Source organism: Phragmites australis, chromosome 1 (genome assembly GCF_958298935.1).
Source record: "Phragmites australis chromosome 1, lpPhrAust1.1, whole genome shotgun sequence".
Lineage (NCBI taxonomy): Eukaryota > Viridiplantae > Streptophyta > Magnoliopsida > Poales > Poaceae > Phragmites > Phragmites australis.
In genome coordinates, this window is record NC_084921.1 from 6,136,855 (window position 1) to 6,148,826 (window position 11,972).

General features: G+C 49.1%; 3 protein-coding genes across 3 annotated transcripts; 1 reads left to right on the forward strand and 2 right to left on the reverse strand.

Annotated features, from left to right (window-relative positions):
• The first annotated feature begins 866 nt into the window (after positions 1-866).
• Positions 867-4,995, forward strand: LOC133893238 (probable pectin methylesterase CGR2). The gene is made up of 7 exons (XM_062334251.1): positions 867-1,069; positions 1,232-1,426; positions 1,510-1,549; positions 1,896-1,937; positions 2,634-3,002; positions 3,765-3,820; positions 4,429-4,995. The coding sequence occupies exons 2-7, from the start codon at positions 1,304-1,306 to the stop codon at positions 4,573-4,575; spliced, it is 777 nt and encodes a 258-aa protein (XP_062190235.1). The 5' UTR covers positions 867-1,069; positions 1,232-1,303; the 3' UTR covers positions 4,576-4,995.
• A 2,735-nt stretch (positions 4,996-7,730) lies between these two features.
• Positions 7,731-8,213, reverse strand: LOC133930638 (uncharacterized mitochondrial protein AtMg00810-like). Its single transcript, XM_062377328.1, has one exon. It carries the CDS (start codon positions 8,211-8,213, stop codon positions 7,731-7,733), a length of 483 nt encoding a protein of 160 aa, XP_062233312.1.
• A 694-nt stretch (positions 8,214-8,907) lies between these two features.
• LOC133930646 (uncharacterized) lies at positions 8,908-11,753 on the reverse strand. Its single transcript, XM_062377340.1, has 2 exons — positions 10,535-11,753; positions 8,908-9,257 (listed from the first exon to the last, which is right to left on the reverse strand). The coding sequence occupies exons 1-2, from the start codon at positions 11,751-11,753 to the stop codon at positions 8,908-8,910; spliced, it is 1,569 nt and encodes a 522-aa protein (XP_062233324.1).
• Positions 11,754-11,972: the final 219 nt, after the last annotated feature.

Consider the following 11,972-nt stretch of genomic DNA (forward strand, 5'->3'; position numbering starts at 1 on the left):
GGGAAAGGGGTTCGGATCGATCTGAGTGGTGGTGGCGGGCAGTTCAACGGTTTTTTCATGTTTGTCGATAGGCTTAGCGGTTTCCATGGAATGTGTTAGTTATCGCTGGAGTTGGACGTGTGCAGTCCGAATGACGTTTATTGACCGTGTCTGAGTCACTCCTCATTCCTGGTCAGCTTGACTAGGTCACCATCGTCGGTGGCTGAGAGATCAGTAAAGGACTAGAACAAGACGTGAGCAGATGGTGGTGTGTTAGCGGCACAAAGTGTGGCTGCTGCAACAAGGCACTTAGCCATGGTGGGTTTTACGAGAGCACGATTGGATAAGGGGAGCTCTGGTCGGTGGCCTTGAGTAGAAGATGGGCACACGCAGGTGGAGAGAGGCATCACGGGTGGGCCAAGGGTTACGTGGGCCGATGGGTTTTTCACGGTTTTTTATTTTCACAGTGTTTTGGTTTTTTATTAGATTAGATAGGAAGTGGAAGAGGATGACGCACAATAAAATTGATGCTTTATATTAGTAGAGATAGAGATAGAGAAGAGACACGTACAACACAATTAGCCGCAAACTCTTGGATCTCAAACAAAAAATTAATGAGGACCGGTCAGCAAGTTTGTCGGACAAGATGGACTGGGCACTTGGCCGGAACCCACCCAAGCCAGCCGGGCAGCGTGGCGCCAAAGTAGAAAATAGATAAAAAGAAAGACCAACGGACCCCACCAGTCAGTCTCGGGCAGGCCACGACGACCGACATCCCCGAACCAAACCCACCCGGCCACCCATGTCATTCTCGGAATACGGGTCGCGCTCCACTAACGCTAATCTTTGGTCGCTAATGGCGCACTAATCTACCGTCGCTGTATATAGTGCGCTTCAGCCTTCAAGTGATTCCATTCCCGTGCCGTGCCGTGCCGTCCCTATCGCGGCGGATCGCCACCCACTCGCGGCCGCTCCCCACCCCACTCCGCCCGCCTCGCTCCATCCCGCTCCTCAGATCCGACCCCGATTCCCGCAACCCTAACGCCGGATTCCTCCTCCGCGTCCCCACCCGCCGCCGCCATTGTCAGAGGTACCGTCTCCGCCGTCACGGCCTCCCCTTCCGATCTGCGGGGGTCTGGCTCCCGGGGCCTTCGGTCCCCGGGTGCTTCCGCGTGCGTCGATTTGCCGCGGCATTGTGGGAGTTTTCACGATTTTTGGTTTAATCTGAGTGATGGTTTGTTCATGCCAACAGGTGAACGAGAGGGGATAGATAGAGCTTGGTTGGTTAAGGTTAGTGAGGGAGGCGTATAAGGAGGAGGGCAGGATGTCGAGGAGGTCAGTGAATCCGAGCCGTCGGGTGGCGGACGGGGGCCTGCCGTCCGTCGGCGGCCTGCTCCACCCCAAATCACGCTCGCCGCCCGTGCTCACCATTGTCCTCGTCATCCTGGTAATTCCTCTTTGTTACCCGAGTGCTAGTGCTGCCGTTGGGAATTTGCCTGGTGCTGATGGTGTAGTTGTTGATGTTTGCAGGGTTTCGTTCTTCTGATCGCCTATTTCAACAGCGGCTCAGGTCGGTTAAGGATTCCCAATTAGACTTGCTAACATATTTGATCCTGATTAGTTTAGGATTGCATATTGTCAACCAAACATGATTTCTTACATGTATAAATTCATCTCTTATTTTCTACTGTTACTAATTGTTTTTGAAAAGTAATAATGCATAGGTATTATCGAGCTTTGTTGAAAATTAACTCAACATGCCATACAAAATTCAAATGGTACCTGTGATCATTCAACTCTATGGATATATTTTGTGATTTGAAGAAATTGAATTGTGGTCCGTTCCAAAAGAGCAAAACAAAAGCAAACATTTTGTTCTTGAACTTCTTCGTTTTGACTCTTCCTCCAATGGCCAGGTGTAACTGTTACAAGCAGAGAAGCTGTGAGCAGGTCGGAAGGTATGTTTTTCTTCATATCGTGGTTTTTTCATGTCAAACCACTTGCTGCTGTCATTTTTAGTCTCCTGGTGCAAAGTTCAGCTTTCTCGCTCAAACTTGCTCTTCTGATATGTCATTAGCGTTACAGCTCGAAATTATGTTCATCCTTTCTTATTTCAAGGCTACACTTGATATTGTAATTTGCATGTTAGTTGTTCAATTAGTTTTGCGGCAATCTCATAATTTGCCTTGAAGATACTATGTTACTATTGTTTTATCGTTGTTTAGTGGAGCTTAACCCACAAAGGCTTACTGGCACATTTTGTTCTTGATTATTTCAAAACATTTTCTTGGGCAGATCCTGCGATTAGATTACACTGCCTCCGAATTTGTTGCTGTTGTGCCCTTTTTACTTTCAAATTCTTTGATGTTATTCTTCACTAGGCCATAAATTAGTTAGTTGGGTATTCAGATGCTATGAACTGTTGTCCAACTATGGACAGCAAGAGAAATAGGATGTATTTAAGAAATAGGTCATTATCAGGTTGATATAAGCCAAAATGAATACTATAAATTGGCCAGTTTTCAGTGAACAGTAGTATTCTGATTATTTAATTGTTTTAGTCATCGACTTTTATATTTCTCTTCCCGATGTATTAGTGAGGGGAGTTTTATGACGCTCCTTATCCCAGACTTCTCTTTTGCATCTACATCCAGGTTCCTGCACATCAGAAGTTATACAGGCACTTCCTTATCTTAAAATAGCATATGGCAATTCAATGCGAAAGGTTCTCCATGTAGGCCCTGATAGCTGTACAATAGTTTCTGGCTTGTTGAAAGAAAAAAAGGTTGAAGCTTGGGGACTGGAGCCTTATGATTTGGAGGATACTGATAGTAGCTGCAAAAGCCTTGTGCGCAAGGGCTTTGTTCGTATGTCTGATATTAAGTTCACGCTTCCATACCGCCCAGATTCTTTTAACCTTGTGGTCGTGTCAGATGCTTTAGATTATCTGACCCCAAGGTATCTGAACAAAACACTTCCGGATTTGGCAAGGGTTTCCACAGATGGCCTTGTTATCTTTGCTGGTATGTACTTTTTCTTGCTCGAAACGTTTTAGTTGACATATGCATGCTATAAATGTAGTTTGTCTATGGTAATAAATTCTTTTTGTTTTTTAAAAAGTGAATATACGTTTAATTACTTGCAAATAATAATAAGAGTACTGATTGTTCATTTTCCCTTTGGTGTTTCTTACATTAGAAGCGAAGCCTCTTTTACTTGATTTTTGCTTGTACAATAATCGCCAATCGTGCCATTGTTCTTCTAAGTGTCTTTCTTTAAATATTAAGATCCACATGTATCTTAACTGTAAGTTGTAGACTACTCATGGGATTTTCTTTACTAAATGAACATGCAAAAAAGAAATTCAAAGGATGAACCTTACAGATAAAAGGTATTCCAGCATAAGCTAACATATTTATATCTGGGGCTAGCGCAACATCAGATGATACTAGTCTCTCAGAGATCGCGGTAGTATCATATTCTAATGTGTGATGCTTGGTTTCTGGAGTAGTTAGTTACATGATGGAGCTCTTACGGTGAGTACTGGAGCTGAAACTGTGCTACCTCAAACAGCTTTAGTCTTATTCCTTTTGTGGCACAAGTTGTTTAGGTTAGCAACATCGCTAGTAATGGCACCTAGGCCCCTGAATAGCGTTTGACTCTTGGACTTCTTGTAACATCATTTAGTAAAAAATATATATATTTGATATATATGGCATGTGCGCAATTTGTTACGGTGGATGATAGTTATCTGAGTTATAATTATTTCATTTACTTTGTTTCAGGCAATCCAGGTCAGCAGAAAGTTAAGGTTTCTGAACTACCGAAATCTGGAAGACCGGTATGCACAGATGACTTGTAATTGTTAGCATGCAAATTTTTTTGCATATGACTTAACTACATGTTGTTTGGTTTCATCCCTAGCCTACCCCAACTTGCTTGGGACAAAAGGCTATGTTGCTATTATTGTTGTCGTATGACTAACTACATGATGCCCACTTTACTGAGTCCATGCCTTAAAAAAACTTGGTCAACACATTTCATGTTCACGACCCAAATTTAAGCGTAAAGACATGGTAGGATTAAGTTTACACTATAAGTTACTGATGGTCTGCAGATTCTTGCCAATCCTTTGTTTGCTGCTACAGTTACCTTGCCTATGTAGGATACTTTTCTGTGGATGCATTACATCCCAGAATAATTTGCATTTTATATGTTTACCTAGTTTCTGTTATGAGGTAGGTTGAGACACTTGCCTGTTGCCAACTCTGTTAGTCCATTAGTGTTATTGACTTTTGGTTTGGCTGTGTTGTTAATTTTACACAAGTATTTATTTAGATAGAAGATACTGCAGTCTACTGAAGACCGTAAAATTCTGATGACGACTTGTCATGACTAGCAAAGTAAATATCCTCGCTGACAAAATCCGTTGTGTTTGTTTGTTCCCAGGCAAAGTTGCGGAGTTCTTCATGGTGGACACGATACTTTGTCCAGACTGGCTTGACGGAGAATGAGGGACCATTGAAGAAATTTGAAGAGGCTGCATCCAAGAACAAATACAAACCAGACTGTCAGATCTTCCACCTTAGTTGGTAGGCCTGTACTGATCACGGTGATGCCTATCCACGATACCTTGGATCATTGCCGCACCAGTTTTGTAAGCAATATCTTTGCTTACCCCGTTGACTTGCTCATCTTTCATGCGGAGGAATTGTCACACAGAAGAGCCAGCCTTCAGCTGTAGGTAGCTTATGTAGAGAGGCTTTACCACTTGTTACCAGAAAGTCATTCTGGAAATTAAATTATGTGTTATTAAGGATTGCAAATTGTGAAGCCCTGTCGATCTATATGTAAGAACTTTACACTGTTGTATTCTGTTATTCTTGGCGTCTCAGTTATCTGAACTGATTAAAATGTAAGCTCATCATCCAAGGGAAGCAATTCCGTAGCCCTTTGTCTGCTGCTTCGACCTAGCAGTATGTCATTTTCCGTAAGTTGGATGATGCTTAAAGTTGACCCAATTCTTTCTCTTCAGATACTTGAGAACGACGGTCTACCTGACTTCGGATTAAACCTCTATTTATTGATCCAATGATAGGTTTAGTTGAAGTATCAGTTGCAAGCTTCACCTAACAAACACAGGAAAAGAACCTAAAGGCACAGCAAATATCGCTAGAATTTGTCCCAAGGTCAGGTAAGTTGTCCTGCCCCCTGTCTTCAACCTGCATCTATGTGATACATAGTATTCTTTTTTGTGATCTTCCATTGATCTTTATAAATTATAGGCATGGAGGATTGGTCTCCCTCCCCTTCCCCAAACCAGAATCAGAAATCCAGAAGACATCCTATTCCAGTTCTAGATTTCCACCAGCAGACACCACAAAATCATTGCCCCCACCTACTGACTTGTTCTTTACCAACAATATTTCATGCCGTTGCATAAACTATTATACTACTGCATCATGCTCCTCCCTTGAAGTGTAAACGGCATCTTCCCTCCCCATAAATATCAGTTTCCTCCACATTCATGCAGTCATCCATTCCAGATACATTATCCTCTCCAGTCATCTCATTGACCATTTCCCCTGCCTAGCTTGTATCCCTAGTTTATCCAGTTACTCCACTGGCACTGATTGATTTGATGAATCAAAATTCAGAGCACATCTCTGTCAAAATTCAGAGCCTTTATAAACCCCTTGCATCTCTCCTCTCCTCTCCTCTCCTCTCTTTATCCTCCTCCGTTGCAGCAGACCAAACAGAGAGAACGGTAGTTGTTGCTTCGCTTTTGAGGCTGTGCTTTGTTTGGTGAGCATAGAGGCATCCATGGAGGGCCTGCTGCCTTTCCTGTACAGGGTTATCCTCCACTTCGCCAACGGCGGGCAGACGCCCACCGGCAACCCCTTCCGCAACGACGAGTCGCCGTCGGCGTCCCCCCGCGCGCCCTACTACGTTCGCCTCGCCGGCGGCGCCGACCTGCCGGTCTTCCTCTCGCCGTCGACGCGCGGCTACTACGATCGCGGATGAATCACTGATCGATGGAATCTTCGTCGCTTGATGCAACAAACAGGATGCAAGGCACGCAAAGAAGAAGAGCCTTCTATCGTCTGGTCGATGCTTTTCTTTCCTTTTAGGTATGTTTCCGAGTCTTTGTTCATCCTTTTCTTTGCTTCTCGGAATAAAGGCCTTCGTGAAGTGAAGAAGGCTCTGGCTCTGCCGATGTACATACAGGCTCGCTCTGGTGCTTGCCAAATTTCAGGCTCTCAGACGCAGCAGACAGATACGGGTATATGATTGTCTTCAATTCCACGTGAAAGGGTTTGTGATGTTCTTGCAGAGTTGTGCATGGCTTCCTGCTGCTGCTTGATCCTTTAATTTGAGGCATACTCTTTGTTTCATCTCTCTTTTCTTCCTTTGCAAATTGCCCTGAGATAAGTGAAATTGTATTAGTCTTACACACGTCTTGACCAGAGTTCAGAACATTATTTGAAGCCTGGACGCCATGGCACCTTGTCAATACAATTTCTTTCTTTTCCTGAGCACCAAAACAACATCATTTTCAGATTTTTCTCATGGATCATGCTTAGTTCGAGTCCTCTCCTATGCGAATTTAATATAAAGTCACCTAATTTCTTCTATATTAATTTTTTTATGAATTGCACAAAACACCATGTTTTGGAGACATGTTGTCACATTACACCAGGTTTAAGCATAAGTTGCCCCTTGCACGAGGTTTTAGCTAAAGAAATCTCACTTTGCACAACCTTAAAGATGGAGTGGCCTTAGGCCCACATATCAGCCAACCGGGCAGTTTGATTGTGCCACACGGACCACCACAAGTGCGGCTGACATGGGGCAGGCAAAAAGGGCAACAAGCAAAGATCGCAACAACACAAGCATATTGAGATAAAGAAAAGTTGAGAAAGCATAAAACATCTAATGAGAGGAAAATTGCCTATGTGACTAACATGTGAGCCCAAGACTACTCTATCATAAAAGGTGATGCAAAATGAGAATTTTTTAGTTAAAACCTGGTGCATGATGCAACAAATACTTAAGCTTGGTGCAATGTTATGGTTCCAAAACATGATGTTCTGTGTGAAGGAGAATGGGACTCAACGAGGAGCCTTGTATTGCCAGAGCAATCGTTTTATACATGGATGGAATGCAAAGGAGTGGAGGAGAGCACTATGCGGGGCAACGGTGCACGTCGTAGCTGCATGGCATGCATGTAGTGCGCGGAGTGCGCTGGTGACTCGGTCTAGCCGAACAGAATCCGTTAACACCCCTCCGCAGTCGATGCGTCGGGTGGTCCGACGGAGAGACTGGAGCGGAAAGCAACGAACTGAGCTGTCGGGAGGCCTTTCGTCATCACATCAGCAAGCTGCTGGCTAGTAGGGACGTGGGCAACACGCAGGTCGCCGATAGCAACACGATCCCTGACAAAATGGATGTCTAACTCTATGTGCTTCGTCCGGCGATGATGTACTGGGTTCTTGGACATGTACACGGCAGAGATGTTGTCGCAGTACGCCACCATTGCGGATGGAACACCACAATGCAGCTCGCCCAGAAGTTATCGAATCCAGATGCACTCGGCTGTAGCATTCGCGACGGCCCGATATTCCGCTTCCGCGCTGCTTCGGGATACAGTCGGCTGCCTTTTAGACGACCAGGAGACGAGGGCGTCGCCAAAGAATATGCAGTAGCCGGAAGTCGAGCGTCTGGTATCCGGGCAGCCGGCCCAATCGGTGTCAGAGTAGGCGGGTGATGACCGGTGATGTCGCCGCACGGAGATGAAGGCCGAGCTCGGACGTCCCACGGACGTAGCGAAGAATCCTTTTGACAAGCGCCAGATGACACTCTTTGGGGCTATGCATGTGAAGGCAGGCTTGTTGTACAGCGTGGGCGATGTTGGGTCGAGTGATGGTGAGATATTGAAGCCCACCAGCGATGCTTCGGTATTCACTGGCATCACGCACAGCAGTCCCGGACGCGGAAGACAGCTTGGCCTTGACGTCGATGGGTGTAGCAGTGGGCTTACAATTCGTCATGCAAGCCCGGTCGAGGAGATCCTCGGCGTACTTGGTCTGCGACAAAAGGAAACCGTGAGGAGTCCGGCGAACGTCGATGCCGAGGAAGAAGCGAAGCGTGCCCATGTCTTTGACGGCGAACTCGGCGCGGAGACGCGTGATGATGTCTTGGAGCAGAGCTTCAGACGATGCGCTCAGCACCATATCATCGACATATAGAAGAAGAAATGCCGTCTCACGTCCACGCCGGAGAACGAACAGGGACGTGTCAGATCGGGTAGCGGTAAATCCGATGGCGCGGAGGAACCCGGTGATGCGTGCGAACTAGGCTCGCGGAGCTTGCCGTAAGCCGTAGAGAGACTTGGAGAGGAGGCAGACGGCGTCTGGTTGCTGTGAATCGGTGAAGCCGATTGGTTGTTGGCACAGCACCCGTTCATCCAGATGGCTGTGGAGAAAAGCGTTGGAGACCTCGAGCTGTCGGACCGGCCAGTTGCGTCCTGCAATCAGAGCAAGCACAGTACGGATAGTCTGCAGTTTGACAACAGGAGTGAACGTCTCGCCAAAGTCGACGCCGGGGCACTGAGTGAAGCCGCGAACCACCCAGCGGGCTTTATAGCGATCGAGGCTGCCGTCGGGGTGGAGCTTGTGTTTGAATACCCACTTGCCGGTGACGATATTCGCTCCTGGTGGCCGAGGAACAAGACGCCATGTATGGTTCGCCTGGAGAGGATCGAACTCCTGCTGCATGGCCGCTCTCCAGTGAGGATCACGAAGAGCTGCATGTGCGGAGGCTGGAATCGGAGAAATCGCTGGGACGCTTGAAGAAGCCAGGGCGAACTTGGGGTTGGGTTTGAAGATGCCAGCCTTTGAGCGGGTGATCATCTGGTGGCGCGGGGGATCAATGGATGGCGAGCTCGGTGCAGCCGGTTGAAGACCTGGTGAAGTCGGCGATGCAGAACGCGTGGAAGATGCAGTCGGTGAAGCCACGGTCGGTGGTGATGCAGGAGACGCATTCGGTGAGGCCGTTGAGGGCGAGCACGCAGTCGGCGGTGACTCGGGCGATGGTGGCGAAGCAGGAGACACCAGTGGGGAGGCAGGTCTCCACTGCAAGCTTGACGTCGGGGGCGCCGAGTGGGTCGGTGAAGATGGCGACACGGGCGGTGTAGGCGTAGCAGGAAGTCGTCGTTGTGGCGGGGCCGATCTTGAGTGCTGTGGTAGCGCGGGCGATTGATCGGGTGGAGTTGGCGCCTAGAACACGGCAGGAACCGGGTCTTCATCGGGTGAGACGCACGGACCGGACGCGGCGATACTGCAAGGCTGGCGGAAAGGAAACCTTGACTCATCGAAGATCACGTGACGAGATGTGATGACGCGACGGGACACGAGATCAAAGCACCTGTAGCCCTTGTGGTCAGCAGGGTAACCCAGAAAAGCGCAAGCCATAGAGCGAGGGCATAGTTTGTTCGCCATGGTCGCAGACTGGTTTGGATAACACAAGCAGCCGAACACTCTGAGGTGGTCGTAGGAGGGAGCAGAACCAAGCAGAAGCTCATGGGGAGTGAGAAGGCCTGTAGCTCGGCATGGACGCCGGTTAAGAAGGTAAGTTGCCGTGTTAAGGGCCTCAGCCCAGAACGCTGGAGGGGCATGAGCGTGGAGAAGCATGGTTCGGATGCTGTCATTGAGAGTACGAAGGGTGCGTTCGGCCTTTCCGTTCTGCGCAGAGGTGTATGGACAGGAGAGCCGAAAGGCGATTTCGTGGCGCTGGAAGTGTGATCGGAGAGAAAAATTATCAAATTCCCGTAAGTTGTCAGTTTGGAGCGCAAGAATTGGTAGCCGAAACTGGGTGTGAACGTATGAACAGAAAGAGATCACAATAGGCGCAACCTCAGATTTAGTGTGTAGAGGAAATGTCCATACAAAATGTGAGTAATCATCGATTAACACGAGATAGAAATTGAAACCAGAAACGCTAGGTACAGGAGATGTCCAGACATCTGAATGTAATAGCTGAAATGGAAAGTATGTGACTGATGAAGAGGAAGAAAACGGCAGTCTTACATGCTTCCCAAGTTGGCAAGCGTGACACAAATGAGCAGCAGATTTATGACAGCTGAACTGAAACGAACGAAGTGAAGCGGCGAGTTGATCACAGCCTGGATGTCCTAACCGTTGATGCCAGAGGTCGACGGAGGATGAAGAAGCCTGGAGTGTGTGATGGAGCGCCGGCTGTAGGGGGTACAGATCACCATGGCTGTCACAGCGGAGAATCACCTGGCGGGTGCGTAGGTCCTTAACGGAAAAACCAGCAGGATCAAATTCCACCGACACATTGTTGTCACGAGTGAGAGATCGCACAGAAATGAGATTCTTAATCAGAGAAGGAGTAACAAGAATATTGTTGAGATGTAATGGAGCTGAGCGAGTAGAAATAGCAGAAGAGGCCATGTGAGTGACAGGAAAAAGGGCGTCGTTTCCTACTATAACAGAGGGAGGGGAATGCAGGGGTCGAAGAGAATGAAGGTTACCAGTCGCCGAGCTCATGTGAGAAGAAGCGCCGGTGTCGAGGAACCAGTCGGACGGAGTTGAGCCAGCCGGAGGGACTCCGGCAGTAGACAGCGCGGCGAGGAGGGCGTTGGGCTCCCAGGTTTGTCCGGTGGCTGGTGGAGACGAGCCGGCGTAAAAGGCTTGCTGTGGCGGAGTGGCAGGGCGCGGGCCAAGCACGCCAGTCCCTGGAGCGCGGAATGTCATGGGCCACGCCTGGACCATGCCCGTCCAGGGATTGAACCCGGCCGTCCAGGGCGAAGGAGAAAACGGTGGTCGTGGCGGAGTAGGCCCGGCGCCGCTAGGGCCACCGGTATTGCCTGAGCCACGGCCACGGCCGCGACGAAGGCCGCGGTTGCCGCCAGAGGAGGAGTTGCCGGAGCCGGACTGACTGCCATGTTCAGTGCTGGTGTTGACGACGCTTGTCGGAGTAGGGGGCCTGGCGCCGGCCGTGGCCACCAGAGCCTGATTGGCCGCCATCTTGGTGTATTGGGAGTCGTACAGCTCCTCCAGCAGAAGGTGAGACCGAGCAGACAAGAAGGTGTGTGGCGGTTGCTTGGAAGTGATGGCGGAGATGACGTGACGAAACTTGCCGTTGAGGCCGCGAAGCATGTTTAGCACCTGGGACGACTCGGGCACAGGCTGGCCAATATCACAGAGAGCATCGGCGAGTTGTTTGAGCTTGGCGCAGTAATCGGTGACGCTGAGGTCGCCTTGAGTGAGGCTGCGGTATTCAGCCTCAAGGTAGACAGCGCGGTGAAGATGGTGGTCGCGGAAGAGGTCGAGGATTGCCGTCCAGATCGAGTGCGCCGTCGCGCCGGGCGCACGGACAATTTGGAGAATGTCGCGCGACACCGTATTGTACAGCCAGTTGATGATGCAATGATCGATCATGAGCCATTCTGGATCGGCACGCTGACTGACTGTCGGCGGAGCGGCGAGATGAGAATGTAGCCCGAACTTGCCGACGACTAAATCAAGAAAGCAATGCCATTCTGGATAATTGGGATTGGCGAGGTCTAGGATCGCCGGAATGTGGGATTTGATGTTTACTGTCTGGAGGGAGGAGGCAGTGGGAGGAGGGTGTTGGGACGGCGCTGTGTTGAGACCGGCGGCACCGTCGAACGCGCCAGGGAGGGAGGCAGTAGAGGAAGAAGCATCATGGAGCGATGGCTCGAGGGAGAACAGGGGGTTGACGTCCATGAGAGAGAGCAGCGGAATGGAGTGGGCGCAGGCGTGTGGATCAACGCGCGCTCCCTGATACCATGAAGGAGAATGGGACTCAACAAGGAGCCTTGTATTGCCAGAGCAATCGTTTTATACATGGATGGAATGCAAAGGAGTGGAGGAGAGCACTATGCGGGGCAATGGTGCACGTCGTAGCTGCATGGCATGCATGTAGTGCGCGGAGTGCGCTGGTGA

What these genes read in the sequence shown, in the direction of transcription:
- LOC133893238 (XM_062334251.1), top strand. Translation starts at nt 1,304, where the DNA reads ATGTCGAGGAGGTCAGTGAATCCGAGCCGTCGGGTGGCGGACGGGGGC. An exon ending in CCATTGTCCTCGTCATCCTG is followed by an intron (nt 1,427 to 1,509) that starts GTAATTCCTCTT and finishes TGATGTTTGCAG; the next exon opens with GGTTTCGTTCTTCTGATCGC. An exon ending in AGCTGTGAGCAGGTCGGAAG is followed by an intron (nt 1,938 to 2,633) that starts GTATGTTTTTCT and finishes ATCTACATCCAG; the next exon opens with GTTCCTGCACATCAGAAGTT.
- LOC133930646 (XM_062377340.1), bottom strand. Translation starts at nt 11,753, where the DNA reads ATGGACGTCAACCCCCTGTTCTCCCTCGAGCCATCGCTCCATGATGCT. An exon ending in TCACATGAGCTCGGCGACTG is followed by an intron (nt 9,258 to 10,534) that starts GTAACCTTCATT and finishes GCCGTGTTCTAG; the next exon opens with GCGCCAACTCCACCCGATCA.
- LOC133930638 (XM_062377328.1), bottom strand. Translation starts at nt 8,213, where the DNA reads ATGGTGCTGAGCGCATCGTCTGAAGCTCTGCTCCAAGACATCATCACG.